Source organism: Miscanthus floridulus, chromosome 1 (genome assembly GCF_019320115.1).
Source record: "Miscanthus floridulus cultivar M001 chromosome 1, ASM1932011v1, whole genome shotgun sequence".
Classification (NCBI taxonomy): domain Eukaryota; kingdom Viridiplantae; phylum Streptophyta; class Magnoliopsida; order Poales; family Poaceae; genus Miscanthus; species Miscanthus floridulus.
This window is the reverse complement of record NC_089580.1, coordinates 131,588,545-131,614,189: the sequence shown is the minus strand read 5'-3', so window position 1 is coordinate 131,614,189 and position 25,645 is coordinate 131,588,545. Positions and strand designations below refer to the sequence as shown.

At 51.9% G+C, this 25,645-nt stretch overlaps 3 protein-coding genes and 1 long non-coding RNA gene across 4 annotated transcripts; 3 read left to right on the top strand and 1 right to left on the bottom strand.

Moving 5' to 3' along the window:
* Positions 1 to 3,550: 3,550 nt before the first annotated feature.
* On the bottom strand, positions 3,551 to 4,071 carry LOC136493704 (uncharacterized). The gene is made up of 3 exons (XR_010768420.1): positions 3,962 to 4,071; positions 3,748 to 3,849; positions 3,551 to 3,639 (listed from the first exon to the last, which is right to left on the bottom strand). It is a non-coding gene; the product is annotated as an uncharacterized lncRNA (long non-coding RNA).
* A 1,482-nt stretch (positions 4,072 to 5,553) lies between these two features.
* Positions 5,554 to 6,688, top strand: LOC136493697 (ethylene-responsive transcription factor ERF024-like). Its single transcript, XM_066489819.1, has one exon. It carries the CDS (start codon positions 5,719 to 5,721, stop codon positions 6,337 to 6,339), a length of 621 nt encoding a protein of 206 aa, XP_066345916.1. The 5' UTR covers positions 5,554 to 5,718; the 3' UTR covers positions 6,340 to 6,688.
* Positions 6,689 to 12,292: 5,604 nt separating this feature from the next.
* On the top strand, positions 12,293 to 15,410 carry LOC136493688 (uncharacterized). The gene is made up of 3 exons (XM_066489806.1): positions 12,293 to 13,130; positions 13,842 to 14,019; positions 14,561 to 15,410. Exons 1-3 carry the CDS (start codon positions 12,624 to 12,626, stop codon positions 15,190 to 15,192), a joined length of 1,317 nt encoding a protein of 438 aa, XP_066345903.1. The 5' UTR covers positions 12,293 to 12,623; the 3' UTR covers positions 15,193 to 15,410.
* A 4,850-nt stretch (positions 15,411 to 20,260) lies between these two features.
* Positions 20,261 to 22,390, top strand: LOC136463306 (uncharacterized). The gene is made up of 4 exons (XM_066462313.1): positions 20,261 to 20,518; positions 20,691 to 21,314; positions 21,405 to 21,869; positions 22,331 to 22,390. The coding sequence occupies exons 1-4, from the start codon at positions 20,261 to 20,263 to the stop codon at positions 22,388 to 22,390; spliced, it is 1,407 nt and encodes a 468-aa protein (XP_066318410.1).
* The last annotated feature ends 3,255 nt before the right edge of the window (positions 22,391 to 25,645 follow it).

Genomic DNA, 25,645 nt, shown 5'->3' with positions numbered 1-25,645 from the left:
GTTCATATCGTTGCTGGTTCGTAAAGAAGTACTGCTGACTAGTTTGTGTGAGAGAAAAATATTGTTCTGACTAGAAATTTACGATCGTTTACGACAAGCTACAGCCAAACGAACAGACTGATTAACTCCAGACGCACCAGGTTATCATGTTTCAAATAAGAACTGTGCAATCGAAGTGGTTGGGTTCAACAAGAACTCAACATCTATTGTCCTAGCTGTCTTTCCTCCCATCATTTGTCCATCATTGAGATACTCATCTATCTCAGCAGCATATAAAGCAGGAAAAGATGTCCAAACTTGAGCAACTTTATGATCTAGACCTATTGACTGTACCATGGAGAGAAAAAGAAGAAAATTTAGAATGAATGTACATGGCAAATTTAAAATAACTTCCCACCGTTCAGATTTGCTCTCACTTTTGGTTTGAATAATTTCTGTTCATATAAGGTCCAGTTTAGTTCCAGAAAATTTTGCAAAATTTTTTAAGATTCCCCATCACATCGAATCTTTGGACACATGCATGAAGCATTAAATATAGATAAAAAATAAAACTAATTACACAGTTTAGCCGAAATTCACGAGACGAATCTTTTAAGCCTAATTAGTCCATGATTGAACACTAATTGCCAAATAACAACGAAAAGTGCTACAGTAGCATTTTGCAAAAAAATCGCCATCTAAACACAGCCTAATAATAACTTCCAATGAAAGAGTACATTAAACAGGACAAAACAATATTCTGGTAGCACAAATTAAGGGTAAGCATGTGGTTGTTTTTCTAACTTTGCCATGCATACGCACATAGAAGTGAACTAAGTAGCAATAAATGAAAGAACAGAATGGAGTTGTCATATTTATCTGAATAAGCAAGTACCGTAAATTCGGAAACTAATTTTACAGTTATTTACCGAGGCTGCAATAAAGACCAGAAAAATATGAAGGAGGGTGAAAGCACGAGCTACTGACCTAAACAACAACAGAAACATGAAATCCTGGCTGTTAACAGAATTATTATGAAACGTAGCACGCTGATTAGTGCTTTGACAGCAGGTAGACTTAACAAAGCTGCAGCAGACTCCAACATGTAAAAAAAAGATACCGCTGTAATAACCCCCCACAAAAGCTATTTTAAAATGAAATTGGCTACAGATTTTAGGGCTGCATGTAACGGTAAGTCATTAAGATTTAATAATTTTGACAGAAAAGGCGATGTTTAGGAACAATAACATATGAAACTTTAATGGTGGTAAATATAAAGCCCGGAATAACATAATAATAGGGAGGTTACCATAGCACTATGAAAACACACCTTTCCTTTGAGGATGGTTGCAGAATTGAATCTAGTGACCGTGGCCCCAAAGATAACAACTCTGATGGCAGTGCACATATGATTGGCTCGCAAACTAAATTTATTTCTGGGAATAGCAAATCATCTGATACATCTGCTTCCGTGGACAAGGCCAATGCTGTTACAGATGATGAGGATGACCTACCTTTTGATTTGAGCATTGATTCTGGTTCATTGACCTGTGTTGCTTGTGGAATTCTTGGCTATCCATTCATGACAATTCTGCAGCCTACCAGAGAAGCATTGGAAGGGATTTCCCTTGCTCATACGAGTAGATACAAGATGAGTTCTGAAAAAAAGAATTGTTCAAATACAATTCCATGCTGTCCTGCTGACAGTAATTTTGGTATGCCTTTCTTAGCTTCCGATGTTTTTTTTGGCTTATATATATCGGAGCTAAGGTAAAAATTTCATTGATGCATGTCATTTTATCATATATTGTGATGGAAATTTTGAAAGGCAAATAGCCCCTAAACAGATCACCAGGAACTCACACACAAACAAACACGGTGGGTTTCGTAGCTGGAATGACTTAGCCTTTTCTGGTTTTCCGCCTAGCTTTATACAGTTCTGAGAGATATATTTGTGGCTGTGATAGCCTCCTAATTAATGCAGAATATTACCCAAATAAATGGCCTATTACTCCTATTACTCGATGCTGAAATTTAGCTAAAGTAAAGGCTATGAACCTAGAAACAGGATTATTTCCAACAAATTTCATTGATGCATGCAATTTTTCTTGATTTTTTTTTACAAATAGCAAATTTGTGACTACTTTAAGCCCCAACCCTGGATTTGCTTTTTTAACCACAAATTACAAATTTGCCACTGAAATCGGCCCCTTGTCCCTTCTGTTTGCCACTTCCATTTGGAAAGCAAAATATAATTTAGGAATTTAAAGAAAAAATGAATGCTACATGGAAAGGCTATTTTGATTTTTGACCATAGTCTGTATGGCTGACTCTTCCTTTATTGAACTCGTCCCACTATTTGCAACCCAAGAACCCTAGATTGCTATATCCTCAAATCCCTTCATCCTCTCTCCATCGCAACAGAGAAGGGTTGCCGCAAGGAGGTGCAGTTGTGGCTTGGGTCCATCCGGTTTGCAGTGGCACCGCTCCATTGCCGCATCTTGAGTAGGGATGGGTGGAGCACTAGGGACAGACGAATGGGTAGGGATGGGTGACTCTGTCTATTTTGTTGGATGGGTGACCACAGCTTGAACTTTGCGCATCGCCGTGAAGCAGTAGCAATAGGTGGAGGGTGAAGACAGGTGATGTCATTGATTTTTGATGTCAGGAACCTTCAAATTATACTATTATCATGTTAGGAATATGTGTGTTGTTGTTCTGTGATAGTCTTGATGGTTTAGGAAGGAACAGTGTGATGCTGGACTGCAAGTTTACTAAAATTGGCCAGGGGTGCTCCTATTGTACTTTACGCAAAAACCTCCAGCCGATCGGTGTTGGTCCAATCTATGTTGGGCCCAATAGATTTTTAATAGCAAATTTGCAATTGTGCCTTTTATAACGTCAGTCACAATAGCCCTTCATATTAGGGCAAATTTGCAAATGCTCTTTTTGTCTAATTTAGAGAAAAGTTATGGTTGGGAGAGAACCTTTTGTTTTTGGAGAAGCTTGAATGTGTATAAAATATAGAATCCACTCAGGAGATACCTGAATATGTGTGATGAACCACTCATATAAACCTATAAAATTTTATAAGATGAAGCTGAAATTTAAATAGGAAGTTAGGACCACTCTGATAATCTGTAGCTGAAATAATTTACTCACCGAACACTTTGGCAGTCCCAAAATGACATATCTTTCTCTTGTGTCCATGAGTCACGGTCAAATATATATTGCTGAACCAAAAAATGGAGAGCATGTCAAAACCTGAAACCTATTCAGGAAATAGCAAGAGAACCAATTCTACAATTAGAACTATGTACCAAAGAAGCAAACAACGGAAAGGTGTACATGTAAAAAACCTGAAATCTATCGAGGCTATAATAGGAGCATCAATTTCTGTGCTCATCATGATGTACTTTATCTTTGAAATTTCAATCTCCTCTAAGAGCCTGCAAAATCTGTACACGGTTTTAGTACATGCATCCTCAATAGACTAAGTCACTAATCAAATGAAAACAATGATTGGAAAATAATTATTGCATTATTCTATTAGTATCCACTACCGGGTGATGTAGTCAAGCGCTTCGCAGCCATTGTCAGATTATTGCTCTACGTGTTCATCTGCCTTTTTCTCTGATGGGATCATTCTTAGGAAATAGTCTACAAGATTTGGAATAAAGAATGAAACATGACTCGTAACTCATTATTTGAAAACATAATAACAAATACTTATTCTATAAGAAGAGTTGTATAGAAATCAAGAAATACCTCGATTAAGTGGGACGCATCGCACTGATGGCCACCCTAATCGGCACCTCCATCACCGAGCTGATCTTCCACTCGCCGGAATCGACCTCTGGTCCACCACGCCTAGATCAAGAAGAGGATTGAGGAGCAGGAAGAGGTTAGGTAGAGACATGCCTGGAGTTGGAGCCGGTAGCAGTGGGACGGGGAGACGAGATCGATCTACAGATGAGCTCACCTCCTCGGCGTGTTCGCGGCACTCCACCTCCTCGAGCAGGCCACCCGTGCCGGTGCGCCGCTGAGCCCGGGCCAAGGCCGGTTCCGCGCCAAAACCCTAGGTCGGCATGGTGGCGGCGCCGGAGGCCGGCCGCCCAGGCCGAGGTGCCGCTCCGCGGGGAGGAGAGGCGGAGGCGGTGCTCGGCGGTGTCGATGTCAGCGCGCAGCGGAGGCGATGGCAGAGGGTGGCACGGCGGACGCCACGGGAGAGCGCGACACGAGGGAAAAGCCCGGAGGCGGCGTCTCGGGCTGAGGTCGAGAGGACGAGGGAGATATTTTTCTCCCCAACAGCTGTATATACAGCGGGCATTTGTAGGGGCGGCTGAATCACCAGCCGCCCCTACAAATGGACACAACAGGGGCGGCTGGTAATATGAGCCGCTCCTACAAATTGACGCATTTGTAGCGGCGGAGCCGCCCCTACTGTGCCATTTGTAGGGGCAGCTGCTGTGCTGGAGCCCGAGCACGTCACTGTAGAGGCGGCTCCATCACCAGCTGCCTCTACAAAAAAAAAATTATCTCGTTGCTACAAACGTTTTTTTTTAGTAGTGTGGGCCTGTGGGCACTCATCCTCGAAATTCTTTGGGTCCCAATAATCCACAACGGTGCACACACACCCACTCGGGAACCATGGCCTAGATGGAGCCGTGCGTGTTGTCTGGCTATTCGTGAACGATTATATCACAGATAAACGTGTGCACCGGCCGGTGCTGATGCGTGCGTACTCTTGCAGCATACCTGCTGAATTTGGGTATCTCTCCCACGATGAAAATAGCTATCTTCTAACCTTTTCTTTTTACAGGCATCCACACACGGAATGGAATTAATAAGGCAAATAAGCTTGTCACGTAGGAGTAGTTTGGTCAGGTCTCAGTGAGCTCTCCGTCGGACCTTATTCAGGCGGCTTCTTAGTCGTGACCATTGGGCTAACGCGCTCGGAAGAGCTAAGTGAAATCGACAGCACGTGCTTTCCAGCTCAAGCACCAAGCAGGGATGCAGTGATCCACGACCTCTGGGTATGGAGCTACAGGAAAAAGACAAACGAACCATGCCTCATATCATCATCATCTACTCATTCGCCTTTACGTTAACGAAGCCCTTATTATACTGTCCTTGAATTTGAAGGGGTCAAAACACCAGCCGGAGCGAGACACTTCACTTGCCCTGCACCTGTCCAGTCAGCCGCGAAGCTCAGGACGAAGCCACCTGGACGACCCCGGCCGGCCGGCGCGGGTCGTACACCAGCTAACCTCGCCGCGCACTAGCTAGCCAAAAGTGGCTTTGCAAGACCTCAGATTGCACCCCTGGACCCTGGTTGCCGCGATGTGGCGAGTCCCCGTTGGCCCGGCCGTCGAAAAGCCCCTTGGCCCCCACTCTTTTGTGGTGTGCTTCCCAGCTAATCTCTAGCCGAGCGTTGAGCGAGCAGGAAACGCGTCTCGTCACGTCGTGTTCGATCGTCTCGAGAATGTTTTCACCAACTCCAGCCGGTTCCTCGGTTTTTTAAACCCTCCAGCTGAGATCCTCCATTTCATCGTAACACTGAGTCACTGAGTAGGAGTAGTCTGGCCAGTAGGGTTTATCCTCCGGTTAATCATCTCTATCATTGCTGCCACAATCTGTTGTCACTTTGTGCAGCTTAGCTTGCGTGCCTTCCACCACATGCTACTAGCAGTGGTCATTGCAGTGTTGTTCTGACCGCGTCCCTCGCGCGAGTAGTTGATGCCATGTAGTGCGTCGATCGATCATATCGGGACGTACGTGCTGGTAACCAGCTGGTCGATGGAGGAGCGGAGGACCGTGTCGACGACGTGCGGCGGGCGGCGCGCGAGGGCGGAGACGCGGCACCCGGTGTACCGCGGGGTGCGGCTGCGGGCGGGCAAGTGGGTGTCGGAGATCCGGGTGCTGCGGAAGCCCAGCAGGATCTGGCTCGGCACGTACCCGACGCCCGAGATGGCCGCCGCCGCCTACGACGCCGCCGCATTGGCGCTGCGGGGTGCCGGCACGGCGCTCAACTTCCCCGACGCCGCCATGTCGCGGCCGGCGCCCGCGTCCGCGTCCGCGGAGGACGTCCGGGCCGCGGCTGCCGCGGCCGCGGCCGCGATGGCGGACTTGGACAGCCGCCACGGAAGAGAAGCGGTAGTCGGCACGACGAGCTGCATGGTCACAGTACGTGGTGGCGGCGGCGGCGCGGGCGTCGTGGACGAGGACGACCTGTTCGAGATGCCGCGGCTGATGCTGAGCATGGCGGAGGGGTTGATGATGAGCCCGCCGGTGCTGGGCCCTGCGGCGGCGGCGATGGAAGCCGACGAGGAAGGCGTCAGCCTGTGGGATCACTCGTGATGCGCTGGCGAGCCACACTGCTTGGTGCTTGCCGAAGTAGTGGTAGTGGTAGTGGGAGGCGGTGTAATGTGAGATGACGACGCGCGCCACGTACCTTGTGTTTGTAAATGGAAAGCGTACATGTGGTGTGGGATCACACCTGATGTGGGCAGAGGAATGTTCTTAGGAATGTGTGTGTTGGTGGTGGGGCAACATGGACGACGCTCTGCGGTGCTCTTGTACGTACGCACTAGCATGGATGACGATGCAGACACGACACGGATACGCACGTATAACGAGTTTGCTACGTACTCATCATCTCATTGTCACTGTATATTGTATATATATATTATACAAACGAAGTACAGTCAGCCTGGCTCTACAGTTTTGAGGATCCTCCGGCAAACATGACACCATGAGCCCTTTAGGCTAGTTTTTTTTTTCATTGGTAACATGATGAACAAAGCATTTAGTAGTAGTATAACAGTTAATGTGCACCATGTATTTAGTTCATAAAAGACAATGGTATTCGACAAAAGAAACTAAAAGAACGGTAGAATAATGTATATGGTTACCTCAAATAAGAGTACAAGACAATAATTCTGAAATGCCTTTGAGATCAATGTTGTCTAAGACATTCTTCTCAATGATGTATATAGCCAACCCATTCAATCTTTCTTCTTGTATAGTTGACCTCAAGTAAATTTTCAATAATTTTAATTTAGATACGAAACGAACAATTATCTCACTAATCAGTGATCTACAATGAACGAATAGGCTGGGATGAGCAGCAATTATGTCAATTGACCACACCAGACGTGGATCAGTAGATGGTTGGTGCCTTGACCTTAAACGATGACAGTTGCATAGAACAGAGGCGTGAGGCGAGTGAGGAGCCAAGAAGAGGAGGGATATAAGAGCATCTCGAAGAGATGTTCTAAATCTTTCAATGATGTCCGGTTTAGCTATTTACGCATGAAAAACGCCTCCAATATCCTCTCTAATTTTGCCCATTCTGTATTCCGCGACTTCCGCTCGGAAGAAAAGAAGAGTGGCACTCGCTCGCCATCCTGCCTCGCTGCTTCCCGCGCGCACTCCTCCGCTTCCCGCGGCGGCCAATTTCCACGCGCAATGCCTCCTTACGTACGTTGTGGCCTTTCCCTCGCATCCTCGTTTTTTTCCTCACGCCCAATCACGCCATCAACAGTCGCGTCCCGTCCGCCGCCCGTTTAGCGGGCTCCCGAACAACTGGCCTCCAAGAAGGCAAAAATCCTTCTATGTGGAGACTTTATGTATCTTTAGAGCTTTTTGGCAGGGCTCCTGTAGAGGTTTCAGCTCTGGCTCCTGCAGGGGCTTCAGCTCTGGCTCCTGCAGAAGCTGTGCCAAACGCCTGTTTTTTGAAAGGGCTCCGCATGGGGAGCCGGTCAAGAGCCGGAGCCATTTGTTGCCTGCGCAGGAGAAGCCTAAAAAACGAGCTTCGCACGGCTCCTTGCTATGGGTTCACGTCGTCTAGTGCAAAGGAGCCGTTTTGCCAAACGTTTTCCAGAACGGCTTCAACTCTTCCAGAGGAGCTGCTCCTTCAGAGGAGGCAGAGCCGGAGCCATTTTCAGATGAACCAGAGCCCTACCAAACATGCACTTAATCTGTATTTAGTTCAAACTTTAGCTTAAACTTAGTGGTTTTTACTGTAATCTATACCTTCTAAATTTTGATTTTTAAATTTTAATCTTATTGACTGCAACAATTTTATATCCTCACATTAAGTTGAAACTCTTGTGTTTATTACATCTTTTTTAACTATCCTTTTATACTTTTTAATAGGCTGTAGACTGCACTCTTAATTAGTATGATGCCATAAACATTCATTTAAAACTTGCACCACGTTGCTTAAGATCAGTGATAGAGTGTGAAGTGAGATCTAGGATGGAGTAACAATGCTAATCTTGAGAGGATATTAATATTTAAGACTTATAATGATGGTTTGATATAAAGGAATATCAACGGCCAGGAAGATATAGACACCTGTAATCTGCACTAAGCTCCTTCACCTCTCAAGAAGTTTCAATTTTCTTATCAGGAAGTATATGACCAGTAATGGTTATACTATCAAATCAATATAATCATATCAATCAATTTAATTAGAATTTTCAATATATCTAAAGTAAAAACACACACAAAAATATATGTCATGATTATTAATAAAAATTATTAGTGTATGAGTAGTTAAGATAATATTTTTTACGATTGCTAAAGCATAATATAAATATATACTTGAAACCTCCATTTAAGTTATAAAAACTCTTGTTGCATCACTATATGTGCATCATGAACCTATAGTTTAGTTTTCAAGTTTTAGTCTAGTTGTTGCAATTTTTATTCACATGTAAAGTGGAAACTCTAGTGTCTATTGTATCTTTTATTTAAAATTTTATTTTTAAAAAAAATTATAGGTCCTAAGCTTACTCTTTTAGTTCTTCAAATGGTATAAATAGTTGTTTCAGCTTGCATCACATCACTCACACATGTTGAATTCGTTAATCATGGAATTATAAGTGTAGTAGTATTGTTTCAAAAAAAGCTTAAAATTAAATTAGCAATATTAATATGACATAATGTATAAGTCAAAATGTATAAAACTATTTTAGTAAACAACTTGTGATATTTAGATATAACTTAATGTGATTGGTCATTATGATTCCTATGTGTTTTGTTCAGGGAACATTTTTCTCACGCTTGTAAAGGGAACATTTTCTACGCTAACACTCCTACTCGAACCACCGCTTTCCTCTACTCCTCCACCGCCATCGGGGCTCATTAAGACCAGGGCTTGCCGGCCCACTGCCACCAAGGCCAAGTCTGACACACCTCCCTCTCCTCACCATCGCAGGGGCTCGCCGCCATCACATCACCTAACACACCTCCATCTCCTTCTCCTCGTGTCGGTGCCAAGGAGACAGTGTGTGATGACGTTAAGGCGGGATGACCTCGTCCGCTTCTTCCTAGGGTACAAGTTGCTCGAAATCTCACGAGAATATTCTTACTGAAAATTATCATATTCCTATCCCTCAAATCAAACATTAGTGAAAAGAGGACCATTTCACCTCGTCCTCTCCCGTCACTAGAACCAAACGGGACCTAAGGACCCAACCCGAGCATACTTTGTTGTACACATCGTCATCATTACCATATTGACCTGCTAATAATGCGCCAACAGCCGGATACTGCGGTGGACAGAGAGGGTTTAAAAGAAAATCTAATCGTTTGCGACGTGCCAGTCATTTATTTGTCTTCTGCCCCCCTGATTTGCCAGTGGTTTCTTTCTTGCTGATTGCACTCTGACTACCATGCAATTTCAACTGGATCAGGGCAGCAGCCGTGTGTGATGTGTCTACCAATTCGCAGACCTGCCCTTTTTTGTGTTACATGAATTTTTGAAGCGGGCAGATGAAGGTATTTTGATGTTTTAGTACCAAAAAAACTGTTTCCAAATCCTAGAACAAAGTCCCCAAACCAAAACCCAACATGGTGCAGGGGAGAGGCATGCGTGTTAAACAGAAGCAGCCACATCAAAGTTACTGGCACGGTGCCAATGAAGTTCAGGTGCTCGCTGCTTCCAGGAACCGAAACGCGGCCCCAATACTCTATTACGTATTACCAGCGCATCTGTCCAACAAGACATGCCGTGTGCTGTGCTGTGCTGTGCTGTGTTGGCCGTACGTCTCCACAGGCAGACGCAGCTGCGGAACCAAAGGTCAAGCGGCGCGGATGGAGACGACGTGCCGCTGCGCGGCCGAGTGCAGGCTACAACAACTGCTTCCTGAACCCGTCACGAAGTACTTACTACACGGCGACCCCACAGTGCTGTCAAACAAACACCACAGTCTTGACGTGATCCTAGTCCAAGAGCGTGCATGCACTTGGCCTGATCATTGCCCGCCGTGCATGTGCATGGACCGCGCGCGAGAGAGGAGGCAGCCACCTTAAAGCGCCTCTGGTTCCATGCCGGTGCCGGTGCCGTTGCCCGTGCATGCACGCCACAGCTACCGCCGGTTCGATTTGAGCTCGGAGACGGTCCATCATCACCTGCACACGCGCATTCGAAATTGAAAATGGGTGGACGGTAGATCGAGCACGTTCGAAGTCGAAAGACCGGGTTAATAAACGGAGCATAATCACCGAGGACAAGCGGCAGCCGGGACTCGAATCTAGAGACTAAAATAACACGCAGATTCATATTCTCCGTACGCGAGGCAGTCAGCTGGAGCTTGACTCGTAGCGGCGGTAGCGAGGCCTAGGCGCAGGAGGTTATTACAGTACAGGAGTGAATTGAAATCTGGCTGCCGCGAATCGAATCGATTCGTGACAGCGCCAGCCAGAGGCCCAGAGCTCGCGCGCGGCCGTGGAAACCGCGCCGAAGGTTCCTGCGGTCAATGCGTGCTGTTCGATGGTGATTTAGAGTAAAAGAACTAACTAATCCTCGCCATCATCCATCGTAAAACAAAAACCAGCATTGGGCCATGTTTAGATTGCAAATAATTTCAACCCGATAAATAGTAGCACTTTCGTCTTATTTGGTAAATATTGTCCAATCGTGGACCAACTAAGCTCAAAAGATTCATCTCGTGATTTCGAACTAAACTGTGCAATTAGTTATTTTTTTTTACCTACATTTAATGCTCCATGCAAGCGGCTAAAAATTGATGTGATGGAGAGAGAGTGAAAAAACTTGGAATTTAGAGGTGATCTAAACAAGGCCTTGACACAGTGCAAGGCTGGCTAGAATAGGACACGGTTACAGTTACAGCCGTCGGTCTCGATCTTAACATTTCTTAGTTACCGCCATGCGCAGCTTCTCTACGTTTAAACGGGGTAAAAAAAAAATGAAATAGTAAATGGAGTCAATGTGGCGCGTCCTGTGCTAGCTGCCGCACATAGGCATAGAGTGACAGAGCAAAATAATTTGGTGTAAGAGAAAAATACTGTTTAAGGAGAAATCCGAAACGAAAAGGCTGCGAACTAGAACAGACCGGACACACGCGACCGGCTTTTTCATCGATCGGTTGCTGGAGTACACTGCTCGTACGTGCCCAGTGCACAGCACAGTTTGGTGCAATCATGGACTGGACTGGACCCCAGCACCTCATTCACATTTTCACTTGGGCCATGTTTAGATTGCAAAAAATTTCAACTCGATGAATAGTAGCACTTTCGTCTTATTTGGTAAATATTATCTAATCGTGGATCAACTAAGCTCAAAAGATTTATCTCGTGATTTCCAACTAAACTGTGTAACTAGTTATTTTTTTACCTACATTTAATGCTCTATTCAAGCGGCTAAAAATTGATGTGACGGAGAGAGTGAAAAAACTTGGAATTTGGAGGTGATCTAAACAAAGCCTTGCTTTTGCTGCAGATGTTTTCGTGAATCCTCATCAAACCGATGGTCATGCGCAAGCTATGCAGTTTATTTAGTATGCATTGGCTTAGGCCTTAGCTAGGGCCAAGCAAGTACCAACTACCGAGTGCGGCGAGCTGTTTGTTGTCGCACGCATCGGCGCGTTACTACTACCAGTCTACCACTGTCGACCCGGCAGAGTCCAGTTTCGTCGAGTACAAGGCAGCCACCAGCAGCCGCGATCGTGCAGCAGTGCCTGCCTGGTCCAAGGCTCATCAATTCATCCATGTACGCAGTTAGGCACAGAACCATTGCCATTTGCCACCCCGGGAGGGTGTGAATGAAACTGATTACCATGGCACCCGAGTAGCTAGCAGGGATTGCAGGAGCAACATTGCCCGTGTCGCGGCGGGGCAAACGAAGAAGCACGGAGAACACTAGGCGTCTCGTCGCGATCCCCCGTGCGTTTGGCATATTTAACCCGGGGCCGCACGCGAATGCTCCCACCCTCGCTCTCACGCCCACCCACGGCGCGCGGCGCCACGCCCCGCCCCCTGGCCGCTAGCTGATCGCCCTGACCCCCGCTCAGCGCTGACCCCTCGCCTCGCCTCGCCTCCGCCAGTCCGGAGCCCGGAGCGAGCGAGCACCTGCTCCCGCATCAAGACAAGCTTCAACTCGCGCATTTGTTTATGCCCGCCCGCACGGGCACGGCCAGCCACGCCGCGGAAGCTGCCCGGCACCCGCGCGCCCGCCCCGCCGGCCCTTAAAACCCACACGCGCTCGAGCGCGGATCATCGGTGCCTAGCACAAGTTGATTTGACACGCACGCACCCGTGGCTACCGACCTTTAGCGAGTGCACGCGTGCAGTGACCGGCGATCGAGACACACACAGAGACCACAGGCGCGGCGATGGCTGGTGCGGGTGGGACGCCGCCGCCGCCGCCGCTGAGGCTCAAGGACCTCCTGGAGCTGGACTGCGACTCGTGCAGCGCCGCGGGGTTCCGCTGCTACCCGCGCCGCCTGGGCGAGTCGTCGGCGCTAACGCCAATGCGGCACCTCCTCGAGTCGTCGCCCTCCCTGCGCCTGCGGCGCCGCCGCCCGAGCAAGCTGTCCCACTTCTCCAGGAGCCTCTCGCGGCGGCTCAGCAGGCGGGGCGGCTTCTGGAGTAGGCGCCGCGACGAGGAGGAGGAGGAGGACGAGGACGCCGTGGCGGCGAAGACGGCCGCGTCCGCCGGCTGCGGCGGCTCTAGTAGCTCCGAGGAGCTGGAGACGTCGTCGGAGTCCAGCGACAACTACTCGTCCGGGAGGACGAGTAGGGGGTCGCGGTCCGAGTCCGACTCCTCGGACTTCTCGTCGGCCACCGAGGACAGCGTGCACCGTCATCCTTCGCAGGCCGCCGCCGGAGACGAGCACGAGGTAACGTAATTCCTGATTGCGGTTCTTTCATCTATATTTGTGGCTCAATTACACACTACCATTGCCGCGCATTATGCTCCAATAATTGGGCGTTAATTCAGTTAGGGCGTCTCGTTCGTTCCGGTACCACTGTTTTGCTTTCGTTAGTCGTTCTTACGCACTTAAGGTAATGATAAAGTGGATTTAGCCATGTAAAATGATCACGGAATTGAAGCCAAGCCCCACACATTGATTCCACAACCAAATGCGGTACTAGTTGTCTGTGGCCCTGTCCGTAATAATAGGCGGTCGGTGCAGTGAAAAATGAAGGATCACTGTCCATCTACCGCTGCAAACAGCCTAGCGCTCAGTCGCTCACTGTAGGGCCACCCACCCAAACCGCCCTGTTCAGTGTTGAACTGCACGCCGATGCTGCCCGGGCGGCCCAGCGTCCTGCTCCTGCCTCCAGAAGCCAGCGCTGTCGCCCCGTGCTGCTGTCTGTGCTCCTTTGTCTTGTACGAAAAGTTCAGTCCACGGCACCACCCCGCACGGCGACGCCAGCCCCCAGCCGCGCGCGCCCTCCTCCGCTTTGCTGCTCGTTCCGTACGGACGGCGGCTTGGCCTTGAGTCGCTGTTGCGGTGCCCAATTTATTTACAAGGAGTTGTTGCTGCATGCTGCTATATGCTATGTTATCAGCGGTTGCTCATGTAGTCTGCCGTGCAATAATGCAGGTGGTGGCGATGGAGAGGGTGGTGTCCAAGGAGGGGTCCAGCTCGGGGTCGGAGGCGGACGACAAGGAGCAGCTCAGCCCCGTGGCCGTCATGGACTTCCCCTTCGACGACGATGACGAGTTGACGGACGCCGGCCTCGTGTGCTCCCTGCCTTCTTTCAGCCTCGCACGTCTCCAGAGTAAGTGATCATCATCTCTGAGCATGTATACTTGATAAATATAAAAACGTCGCAGGAAGAACACAAGCAAGATGTACGAATCAGGCTGAGGTCATGCGCAGTGACAGTTCGGAAAAATGTACCACGTAGAGCAGAGGCACACCGGCACTGAGCAGTTGACCGTGCCTTCAGAAATGTCGTCCGGTTTACACGCTCAAATGCGGTTACATGCATAGTAGGACAAACACGAATTATTGGGGTCATAATCTGTGTATACTAATCTTAAAGAAGAGGTATATTCGTCGGGCAGTGCCGGGCTCTAGCTACTCTGTTCCTGTCTTTTGCCCGGACAGGATACGGACATCACAAAAGCCGTGCCAAATGTTTAGTACAACTGTCGGACACGATAGCTAGGGAGATCCTGCTGGACCCACATCACCAGTGACGATCGGAAAAAGGCAAGAGGCCTGCGTGTTCATGTCGTGTAGTCTGACCATCATGTGATTAACCAATGCAAGCAATCATCCACGTACTTATGCTTAAAACCTTTGTCGTGCAACAGGGAGAAAGACGCACAAGATCCGACGGTTCGGGAGCCGCGACGAGCTGGCCCCCCTGGATCTCGAGGCGCGCCTCGCCACCACGTCAGACCCCGACGGCCCCGCCGCCGACGTCCCACCGCAGCAGCAGATGATCCATTGCCGTACAGGAGACGCGGCAACGCCGACGTGCGCAGGCAGCGTCGTCCACGACGTGCCAGACGAGGACGACGACCTTATTTCGCTGCTCATGGGCACGCCGGTATCGGCCGACTTGGACGACGTGTCCGAACGGCTTCTGCTCGACTTCTTCGTGGAGATGAAACGCCAGCGCTCGGAGGCGCACGACGCCGAGGCCGAGCTCCTCCTCACTGGGCCGGCGGCGGCCGGTGGCGTGCTGCGACGGAAGGCTGAGCGGGTCGTAGACGGCGAGGCTGCTGTGGCCGCAGCGGCCAGGGGCTGGTTGGAGGGCATGGGAACCGAGCGATGGGGCTTGGCGGACGTGCTCAGCAGCGGGGCGGCCGTCATGGCGGAGATGGAGCGGGGCCGGCGGTGGATGCAGGTCGGCGAGGAGGAGCGGGAGGTCGGCGCTGTGGTGGCGGGGATGCTGGTGGATCAACTGGTGGGCGAGGTGGTGAGGTGTCTGTTTGTGTAGGTTTCTTTAGATGTGAACTTAGCTTGTTGATGTAAGTAACGTGGAAGGAAATCGAACATGTCCCAAATGATTAGTAGAACTAGCTTTGGCTGAATTGCATGGGCGCGTCAGAAGACCTTCATGTCGGAGGAAGCGAGCAATGCCGGCAGGGGTACCAACCTCAGAATCTGTTTGGCACGGCAGAAGCAGCAGCTTGTACAGAGAAACCATACCAAACATTTTAAGAAGAGCCGTTTTCTAGTGGATATTGCAGGAGCCCGAGTCATTTTGGAAACTAAAGTCGTAAAGAACGACTCCTTCTCAAGTGATTCGGCTTCTCTAATCACAACTGTGTGATCTCTGTCACAACTGTTGTAAATCACAACTGTGTGATCTCTGTCAGTGTTTGGCTCGGTAATTATAAATTACCGTTCCAACTTTAATTTGTAAAACTCTCCTTCTGCTTAATGAATACCGTGCTTCTCTAAGATCACTTAAGGAGAAGCCGTGTCAATCAGACCCTTATCGATAATTGAGGTTAACATTCTAGCTAAGGGAGCGGCCATCATCAAGAACTCAAAGATAATATTACAGGCTGTTTGGTTTGCTGGATTAGGTGGTTCCGGTCAGCATGGTTCTGGACGAGGCAGCCCCTTGCTTTTCTGGCAGACGAGCCGAGTCCGAGAAATGAACTACAGAAAGGATCGGATGGCTCCGGAGCCAGCTCGTGATCCAATCCAAACACGCCATTACTAAATCGGCTACTGCTACCCTTGAGATGGAAATGTTTAAATTAAATAGGCAGCTACAGTCTTGCGGCAGTCCGTCTCTCATCTGCTCGTCGTCATCTACCCCCGGCCACGCCGCACCGATTTTTCCTGAGATTCGTCTATATCTACCACCACTGCATTCGGGGAAGACCAAGCTCCAGCAAATTATAAAAAGAACTGCAATATGAGAGATTAAGGCTGCTCCAACCGATTACTTAGAGCATCGCCCGTAGATATTCTATCCAATCTCTTATAGCTAAAAATAGTATTTTAAGAGACGGAGGTGTTACAACAATCTCATATAGTCATATGCCATCTGTATAGTATTTAAGAGATCTCCTAAAAGAAGCATCTTCCCTCTAAGTAAAAAAGAGAGCCCCTCTCCCATATTCCTAAATAAATATAGGAGACAAGTTTTAAGTAATTTGATGTAGTAGTAATCCTAAATTGATTTTAAAGTACTTTCTTATAAAACAACTTATATACGATGCAATATAAGAGATCTGGTCAAGATGCTCTTGTCCTATTCGCAATACCTAAAAGTTTAAGTACCTAGGAGCACACCTTTTCTCCCTGTATAGATCTATCCACTCTCTCCTATTCACTTGTAAAAGAGTAAAGACATTGGTAATGTTTTAGGAGGTCCTATTCACAATACCTAAAAGTTTTAGTACCTAAGAGCACACCTTTTCTCCCTATATAGATCTATCCACTCTCTCCTATTCACTTGTAAAAGAGTAAAGACATTGGTAGTGTTTTAGGAGACATAAAAAGTTACACTACAAATAATACGATATCACTTATATAGACTTTTAGAAGATACATGATAAGTAATCTATCTAGGCATGTCTATCTCCTCGTGTCTCATTTTTTGGATTGGGATTGGTAAAAACATACTCCGTTGATCTGATTCCTAACAATTAGTTCATTTTATCTGGATTCAGTTATAGAATAATGATAAACAGATAAATATCCTACGAAGTACTTCGTACAACAAAGATAAGAGAGAGAGAGATTAGAGAAGTGTCGGTGTTTTGGGTCTGGCGGGTCCTCAACCGACTAGTGAAAGTGTACTGCGTGCCCCTAATCCCGGATGATGATGCAAAGAGACACAAGGTTTATACTGGTTCAGGCAATATGTGCCCTACGTCTAGTCTGAGAGAGCGATCTTGTATTCCTTGCACCGAGGTGCTTGTAGTAGGGGCTTACAAGCTGGACGAGAGAGGGAGCTAGTCCCAGGTCTCTGCGTAGAGTGGCGTGGGTTACTTGAGATGTTGATCTCTTGCAGTGAGGGAGCGTGTGTGTTACAGAGCGTTGTGCGTTGCTTGCACGTGTGAGTCCCCTCCCCTTAGAAGTGGCTCCGGTCACTCCCTTTTATAGTCGAAGGGAGGCACAGGGGCGGTACATGTATTTGCTACATGGCGTTTTGTGAGCAGAGGCGGCATGTCTGAGCCCTGCAGCTCGTCACTGCGGCGGCATGGTCGGTGGAGCGGTCTTGTCCTTGGTTCACTGGAGCGACGCGCCAGTCACGCCTGATCATGTGCGACGTGGGAGCTCCTGTGGTGGCATGCGCGCCTTCTTCTGTTGGAGGCGTGCTGGTCACTGTATGTTTGACCGGCGCGGAGAGCCGAGGCTGGGTAGATGCGACGGCGCGGGTGCGCTGATTCCGAGGCTACAGGAGCTTGGCGCGTACGACGGACGACGGGCCGGTCCTAGAGTGTTGACAACGTAGAGAGCCGGGGCCCAGTCGATGCAGAGGCTGAACCATTGTAGGGGCTCGGCGGGCGCGAGTCCCGAGGCTACATGAGCCCAGAAGCGGATAGCTAAGGCTCGGAGGGTGCAGTTGGTCTTGCACGTCGATTCTGAGGCTACAGGGACCCGGACTTGACTCCCCACGCCGCGCTGTCCTTGGAGCAGGGGTTAGGCAGCATAGTGCCTCACGGGTGTCAGCTGTGGACACAGTGCCGAGCACAACGGCCTGTAACCCCTGCCCCGTCCTGTCCCGGACGGCATGGCATCGATGTGGCTCCCGTCTCGTTGGCCACTCCGCTGTATCATGCCGTCGTTCGGCTAACGTCGCGGGAGTGGTTGGACGCGTTAGTTGGATGTGACGTCCCATCAGAGAAGTCGGTCAAGGCGGCGGCGACGGAGTTGATGCCGAGCCAGCCTCGAGCGAGTCGGTAACTGGGCGCTCGTCCGAGGCCTTGTGGCGCGGGGCCTCGGGTGAGTCGGAGAATTGGTACCTCATTCGAGGCCTTGTGGCGCGGGGCCTCGGGCGAGTCAGAAAACCGGTACCTCGTCCGAGGCCTCGTGGTTTCGTTCTAGGCCGAGCCCGTTTCGGGTGAGCCCCGATATTGTTCGAGGTGGGCCGGGTGGTCCAGCCGGGCCTTGGATAAGGTGGGGGTTTGCCGGTGGTTGTCTCTTGGCTTCGATATTTACAAGGTCTAAGCGATTTTTTCGGTTCTTGCTTAGGGGACCCCTTTTTATGGTACCCGACAGTAGCCCCCGAGCCTCGGGGAGAGTGCGAGTGCTCTCCCTGAGGTTTTGACGAGACTTGGCTCGCGGCAGCTCCTGGCGGGATGGTGTTTCATACTCGAGGCTTCGGTCGGTGCGCGCGAGCGCACCCGCCGGGTGTAGCCCCCGAGGCCCTGGAGGAGTGGATTTATTCCTCCAGGGGCTTTTTTCATGTTGAGTGAGGGGTTTTATCGCGTTTGTCGAGCCCTCGAGTGGGAGTTCGGGTCGCTGGGCCTTGGCTTGGTTGCAGGAAGAGCCCCCCGAGCCTCTACTCGGAGCAAGAGGGCGATCAGGAGTTTCCCTGTCTTTTTTGTGCGGCCCTCACGCATCCTTTTCGTTCGGAAGGAGGGGTAGAGTATGTCAGGCTACCCTCGGTGGGCGAGCAGTGACACCTCCAGTGAGCTGTTACCGGGTAAGTCCGAGTGGAGGCCCGTGCCCCATTCGATAGGGGTCGGCTAGCGGTCCAGAGACGCACTCTAAAAGTACTAGAGGGCTTCTCTAGTGGGTCCCAGGGACGTTCGATTGGCCCCAGGGGCTCAGTGCCTCCCTGTGGTGGGATCCCATTCAGAGACCTCCCTGCCGGTCTCGGACACGACTTAGGGCATCCAAAGCAATTGCTTGCTTGGGCCTCGACCATGTACGAGCTCGCCCATTGTCATCCCTGACTCTGTTTGTCCTGGGGTGGCCGTCGAGACCCTTAGGGGCCCAGCCTTCGAACCCCTGGACCGTAATGGGCTCGATGCCCAGTTCCTTAGTCTGAAAGGAATCAGGAGGGGGATATTCCCTTCCCATCGGCTGATGACGGTGGGTGCGCCTTTTGAGGCGGTTCCTCAGAGAGACGGAACGGCACCTGCCGTCGCTGTGGTCGAATGCGACGCGACGTCTATGGATGGGACATTACTGTGTGCGCGCGGTTAATAAGGAAAATGTGGACGCGTGGGCGGTTTGGTCGGATCTGGATTAACTATGCTAGATCTGAGGGAAACTTTCCCGGTTTCGTTGCCCACCCGTTTTGCCTTCTTTCCTCCCTCATAAATACATGATGAGCCATGCTCCACCCCTCCTTACCTTTTTCGCCTGCGTTTGCCCTTTCTGCCCTCAAGCGGTTGCTAAGAACAGAGGAAGAGAATGCCGGGGAGAAGAAGGGAGAAGGGGGAGGAAAGGAGAGAGAGAGAGAGAGAGATAGTGAGAGCACGCCTTACCACCATAGCCACATTCTCCACTGCACCCATGGCCGGCGGCGCCGTTGTCCTCCAGGCGGATCCTTGGGGTTCGTCCGACGTGTCCACGGCGACGCTGCTGTCGCTCGTCGACGACGGTCTCCTCCGCTCGGTCACCAACCCCAACAGACCATAGTGGATTACTCCGGGAAACGAGTCGGAGCCAAGGCCACGCGATGGCTACATCATGAGCTTCGTGGCCTTCCACGAGCGCGGCCTCGGCTTGCTGGCGGACTGGTTCATGCGGGCGCTCCCGCATTACTATGGCGTGGAGCTCCACAACTTCAACCCCAACTCCATCGCGTAGGCGGCCATCTTCGTCGCCGTCTGCGAGGGGTACCTGGGCATTGCCTCCCACTGGGAGCTATGGCTCCACTTCTTTCGGGCAGGGCTCACCACCAAGCCGGCGGGCACGATAGGCACGCGGAAGGTGTTGAGGGCCAGCGGCTACACTCTCCAAGTGCGCCAAGACCGATAGCCCTTCTACATCCCGGCCCAGCTTGCGTTGTCCAACCGCCGCTGGTACAACAGCTGATTCTACCTCCACGATGATGACGGCGGGCCTCCCCCTATATTAGACGGGTCATGGAGAGCCAACCGGAGAGGTGGAGGTACGACGTCCCATTGGCTGATCAGTCCAAGCTACAGCCGCTCCTGAGGGCGCTGGAGAGGCTACGTAGCCATGGCCTTATGGTGGCCGTGGTCGTGGCGGCCTTCCACCGCTGGAGGGTGCTGCCGCTGATGGCTCGACGGCAACGCCTGTTCGAGATGACACCAAGTGAGCCGATCGACGGCATCCGGTTGTCCGTCGTCGCCCTTTCCGACGAGGAGATTCTGCGTCGGGTGAGAGAGACGGTGGAGGGGCGGCAGAGGAGCAGTGATCTGACCCCGTTCCCGATGCGCTCGTCGCGGGGGTACATCTCTCTGGTGAGTCACGTGTCGCTGCGGCCCCCGAGGCCTCCTTGCTCCTTACGTTTTCAATTTGTTCCCTTATTTGCGTTTGCCGTTCCTACAGGGGATGAGGGATGTGCGAGCCTCCTCGCTGCCCGTTCCCGAGGACATAGAGCGGCGAGCGGAGAACAGGGCGCACGCCGAGGCGTATAAGGAGCGGAAGGATGCTGAGGAGGCAAGGCGCAAGAGGAAGAGCCTCGAGCACGATGAGCTAGAGAAACGTCGCCGGCAACAGAGGCACGACGGTCTCCCGGAGGAGCCGTCTCCATCATCATCGTCGATGGATTCTTCGAGCGATGACGACGAGAGCGAGGCGGGGGCAGGGTCCCTAGACCATCTCCCTGATGTCAGGGAGACGACGCCCGGGGCGTCGGCGAGTGGCCTAGCGTCTAAAAGGAGGAGGAGAGGGCGCCTCGGGGCTGGCGATCGCCCGCCCCGGGGCCGAGGCCGACACGCCCGAGACACGGGCGTCGGGGAAGCGCGCCATCAGCCCAATGGGCTCAACGGCGGAGGTGGAGCGGGCGACGGCGGTGGCAACCCAACCGCCTCCGTAGAGGGCCAAGGGGGCGTTGGAGTCCGGCGAGGGCCGGCCGGTATCGGCGGACATGGGGGCCGTGCCACCGCCGCCGCCAATGCCGTTGCCAAGGACGAGGGACGCGGTGCGGAAGCTATTGCTTCCCCGTTCAAGGTAAGTGTTTTGTCAGTGGAGTTTGCAGCATCTCCCACTCGTTCTTTGGTCGTATGCTAACCTCGTGAGTGTTTTGTATTCAGCCGGAAGCGTCAGGCGGAGGCGCCTACCCTGGCGCCACTTAAGGCGCTCAAGGTGAGCACTAGCTCTATCGCCCGATGGGTGGCGGACACGCAGGCCGCCATGCAGCGTGGCGCGGCATCGGCTAGGGCCGACCCGAAGGAGCTGGTCGCCCAAGGAGAGGCTACCGAGGCGGCCATGAAGCAGGTGGGGGAGGTGGCACCTATGCCGCGTGAGGCCGGGGCCCTCGAGTCTGGTGAAGCTAAGGTGCCTTCAGTCGCTGAGGCCACCGAGGGCAAGGCTGAGGTGGCAGAGGCTGAGGCTTCCAGGGCTTCCAAAGTCAAGTTGGCGAACGCCGGGGCTCCCAGGACCACCGAGGCTGAGGTGGCGGAGGCTGGAGCTCCTAGGACCACTAAGGCCGAGGTGGCGGAGGCCGGCTTGGGTGCGGTGAAGCTGGCGGCCCAGGATGCGGAGACGGAGGCGGGGCAAGCTTCGGTACCGCCCTCGGTCCAAGACCCACTGCCGTTGTAGGAGAGCGTCCGGGAGGTGGAGGTTCATTCAATCTCCTCCGACGATACTTCCTGGGGGAAGGAGGTGGCGGACGCCAAGGCGGCTAGCACCGCGGAGCAGCCAGCTCTGACTTCTGGCGAGGGGAGCTCGGCCCTTGTCCGGGTACAACCCGAGCCTCGTGGGCGGGATAGACCGCGTGTCTTGTGGCGGAGCTAGTACGACCCTAAGGGGGAGCCTCTGTTCACCCTCAAGGACGCGGACAAGGGGGGCACTGGGGCTCCCTCGAGCAATTTCACCGGCTGGTGGCACGGTCGCTGCGGACAGTGCTGTCCGTCATGGCTAACAACCTGCCGGGTGTTGCCCAGGTACGCACTTTCTTTTCTCGTGCTGTGTCATCTTTTTCCCAAGTTTTCTCGTAGTGCTTGACGTTTGTTCTACCTATCCAGGAGCTCGAGGCCCGGTCCCTCGAGAAGTCGATGTTCCTCCGGTGGGAGAGGGACGTCTAGGACCAGCTCCGATAGTAGAAGGACCTGGTCGCCAATGCTAATGAGCTTCTATCGGCGCGGAGCATGGAGGTGGAGGACCTCCGCCTTCGCTATGCTGACATGAAGGGCGAGGCGGCCATGGCTCAGGAGCAGGCCACCCCTTTGGTGGTGCGGATCAAGGAGCTGGAGGGGGAGCTAACTCGGGTGGCCGGCCAGTGGGACACCTTCAGGTCCTAGGCCAAACAAGAGGTGGCATCTACCAAGGCCGTCGCCGAGCAGCTGGAGGCGGAGCAGGGCGCGCACCTGCTGATGAAAGGTGCCCTAGTGGAGGCCATCAAGGTGGCCGAGGCCTCCCGGGTCGAGGCCTTAGCCTAGAAGGAAAAGGCCGAGGGTGGGTCCTGTTGAGCCATGCCCCTTGTTTTATTTGTTTTTCTTGTGTTCGACCCCTAACTCCCCGATGTGATGCAAAGCTAGAGAGGGAGGCTTCCAGGGCGGCCGAGGCCTCTCAGGTCGAGGTCCAAAACTAGAGGGAGAAAGTCGAGGGTGAGTCTCATAGGCTTGCGCCCCTGTTCGGTTTGTTTTCTTTCATGCTTAACCCCAGCCTGCTTATCTCGGCGCAGGGTTGGAGAAGGAGGCCTCCCAGGCAGCTAAGGCCTCCGTCGTAGTGCAGGCGATGCTTGAGGTTGAGATCCAGGAGCACAATGCGCTGTGGAGCGCCACCCGTACCGCCTGCGAGGCCCTAGATGTCAGGGGGTTGATTCAGGCAGCTCCCTCGGGAGCCGCTTGATCGTGTTGAGCGGCTGAGCGGCTCCGGGGGGCGCTGCATACGGGCGTCAAGCGCGCCCTGGCGGTCGTCTCCTCACACTACGCCAGCATCGACCTCGAGGCTGTCAGCAACGGTTACATCATGGCTGAGGATGACAAGAAGGCTGAGGAGGAGGTCATGAAGCTGGTGGAGGCGGCTGAGGCCCCTGGCACAGCACTGGCCATGTTGTTCGAAGAGGAGGTGGTTCCTCCTACGCCGACCGCCGACGCTGGCGACCCTGAGTTTTGACCTGGGCCAAAGGGGCCATGCAAATAGATTAGGACTTACATCATTGTGCCATGACGCTTGTGACCGTCGAGGCCTTTTAAAGTACTTGTGTGTATACGCTTTTTAATCGTTTTTATTGTATTTCCGAGCCTCTGCCCTCTGTCTCGTCTTTGAACATATCTCTTGCAAAAAACTTCCTTGGAGCCTAAGCTGCCCTTTGGGCAAAAGGTGGTGAGTTGCCGTAGCCCAGAGGCGTAGGCTGTCTCGTGGCTGGGCTGGCCTTTTGGCCCTGAGACAGACTTTCGGTCCTTAGGTTTTTTACAATCAATTTGTCAGAGTACGCGAGAGAGTTTGGCATAGATTTTTTTTCAAAAATGACTAAAAACGATGTCTGGGACTTAGGGGGGGTCCCCTTCTAGCCCCCGAGGGAGGCTCGGTTTTGTAGGGGCAGAGCCGAGTCTCCCTTATAGCGTTATCGTAACGCCGATCCCCCATCGATGGGCTCGGGGGGTTTCTCAAAAAATTAGAACTAAAGAACGCTTCTTTATTGTATTTCGAGAAACAATGTATACAATGCTTGGGAATTTAAGGGTAAAAGCGACGTAGCTATTCTATGTTCCAAGCATTGGTGAGGATTTCACCCTTCTCGCTGGCTAGCTTGTAGGTCCCGGGCTTTAGCACTTGGGCGACGATGTACGGCCCTTCCCATGGCGGGGTCAGCTTGTGGCGGCCCTTATTGCTCTGCCTCAGTCTCAGCACCAGGTCGCCCACTTTCAGGTCTCAGCTTTGAATGCGCCAGGCTTGATAGCGTCGTAGGGCTTGCTGGTACTTGGCCGAGTGTAGCAGCGCAACATCTCGGGCTTCCTCCAGTTGGTCGAGGGCGTCCTCGCGGGCAGTGCGGTTGCTTTGCTCGTTGTAGGCCTGTAGCCTCGGGGAACCGTACTCTAAGTTAGTGGGGAGGATGGCCTTCTCTCCATAGACCAGGAAGAACGGTGTGAACCCCGTGGCTCAGCTCGGAGTGTTCCTCAGGCTCCAGATGACCGACGGGAGTTCGACAAGCCATTTCTTGCCAAATTTCTTCAACCGGTTGTATATTCTTGGCTTGAGACCCTATAGGATCATGTCGTTGGCACGTTCTACTTGGCCGTTTATCCTAGGGTGTCTTACGGCCGACCAGGCCACACGGATGTGGTGGTCGTCGTAGAACATCAGGAACTTGTGGCCGGTGAGTTGTGTCCCATTGTCAGTGATGATGGTGTTTGGAACCCCGAACCTGTGGATGATATCAGTGAAGAAGAGCACCGCTTGCTCGGATTTGGTTCGAGTGATCGGACGAGCCTCGATCCACTTGGAGAACTTGTTAATAGCTACCAGCAATTGGGTATAGCCCCTAGGGGCCTTCTGTAGAGGCCCAACCATGTCCAGCCCCCACATGATGAATGGCCATGTAATGGGGATGGTTTGGAGGGCTTGGGCCGAGAGGTGCATCTGCCATGCATAGTACTGGTATCCCTCGCAGGAGCGTACCAGCTTGGTGGCGTCAGCAACCGCCGTTGGCCAGTAGAACCCTTGGCGGAAGGCGTTTCCGATGAGTGTCCGAAGCGCTGCATGGTGCCCGCAGGCTCCCGCATGCAAGTCCCAAAGTAGGGCTTAGCCTGCCTCAATGGTGATGCACCGTTGGAGGACGTCAGATGGGCTTCGCCTGTACAACTCGCCGTTGCTGAGGACGTAAGTTTTGGCTCATTGCACAAGCCATCGGGCTTTGGTCCTGTCTGCAAGAAGCTCTCCTCGAACGAGGCAATCAAGGAACGGGACTCGCCAGTCCATGCCCTGGTCGGCCTTGGGAGGCTCCGCGTTGATTTCTATGGCCTCGGGCTCGACCGCAAGGGTCTCAGTGATAGAGGGGGCCTTGGGCCCTGCGGTGGGCTCGACCGGTGGGCTCTCTTCCACCGTTGAGGCGTAGTCAATGGAAGACTTGTGGAGGTCTCTGGTGAAGATGTTCGAGGGGACCGGGGCCCGTGCCGACGCCATCTTTGCTAGTTCATCCGTGGCCTCATTGAATTTTCACGCAATGTGGTTGAGTTCGAGGCCGTCGAACTTGTCTTCTAGGCGACGTACCAACTTATAGTACGCCTCAATTTTGGGGTTATGGCAGTTCAACTCCTTCATCACTTGATCGACGACGTGCTGCAAATCGCCCCGTATGTCGAGACACCGTACTCCAAGTTCGATGGCGATCTGCA

Bases quoted from the DNA above. Each gene is read 5' to 3' on its own strand.
- LOC136493697 (XM_066489819.1), top strand. From the start codon at position 5,719: ATGCCATGTAGTGCGTCGATCGATCATATCGGGACGTACGTGCTGGTA.
- LOC136493688 (XM_066489806.1), top strand. From the start codon at position 12,624: ATGGCTGGTGCGGGTGGGACGCCGCCGCCGCCGCCGCTGAGGCTCAAG. The intron at 13,131-13,841 runs GTAACGTAATTC...GCAATAATGCAG, and splicing joins CCGCCGGAGACGAGCACGAG to GTGGTGGCGATGGAGAGGGT. The intron at 14,020-14,560 runs GTAAGTGATCAT...GTCGTGCAACAG, and splicing joins CAGCCTCGCACGTCTCCAGA to GGAGAAAGACGCACAAGATC.
- LOC136463306 (XM_066462313.1), top strand. From the start codon at position 20,261: ATGGAGAGCCAACCGGAGAGGTGGAGGTACGACGTCCCATTGGCTGAT. The intron at 21,315-21,404 runs GTAAGTGTTTTG...TTCAGCCGGAAG, and splicing joins CTATTGCTTCCCCGTTCAAG to CGTCAGGCGGAGGCGCCTAC. The intron at 21,870-22,330 runs GTACCGCCCTCG...CTACCTATCCAG, and splicing joins CGGAGGCGGGGCAAGCTTCG to GAGCTCGAGGCCCGGTCCCT.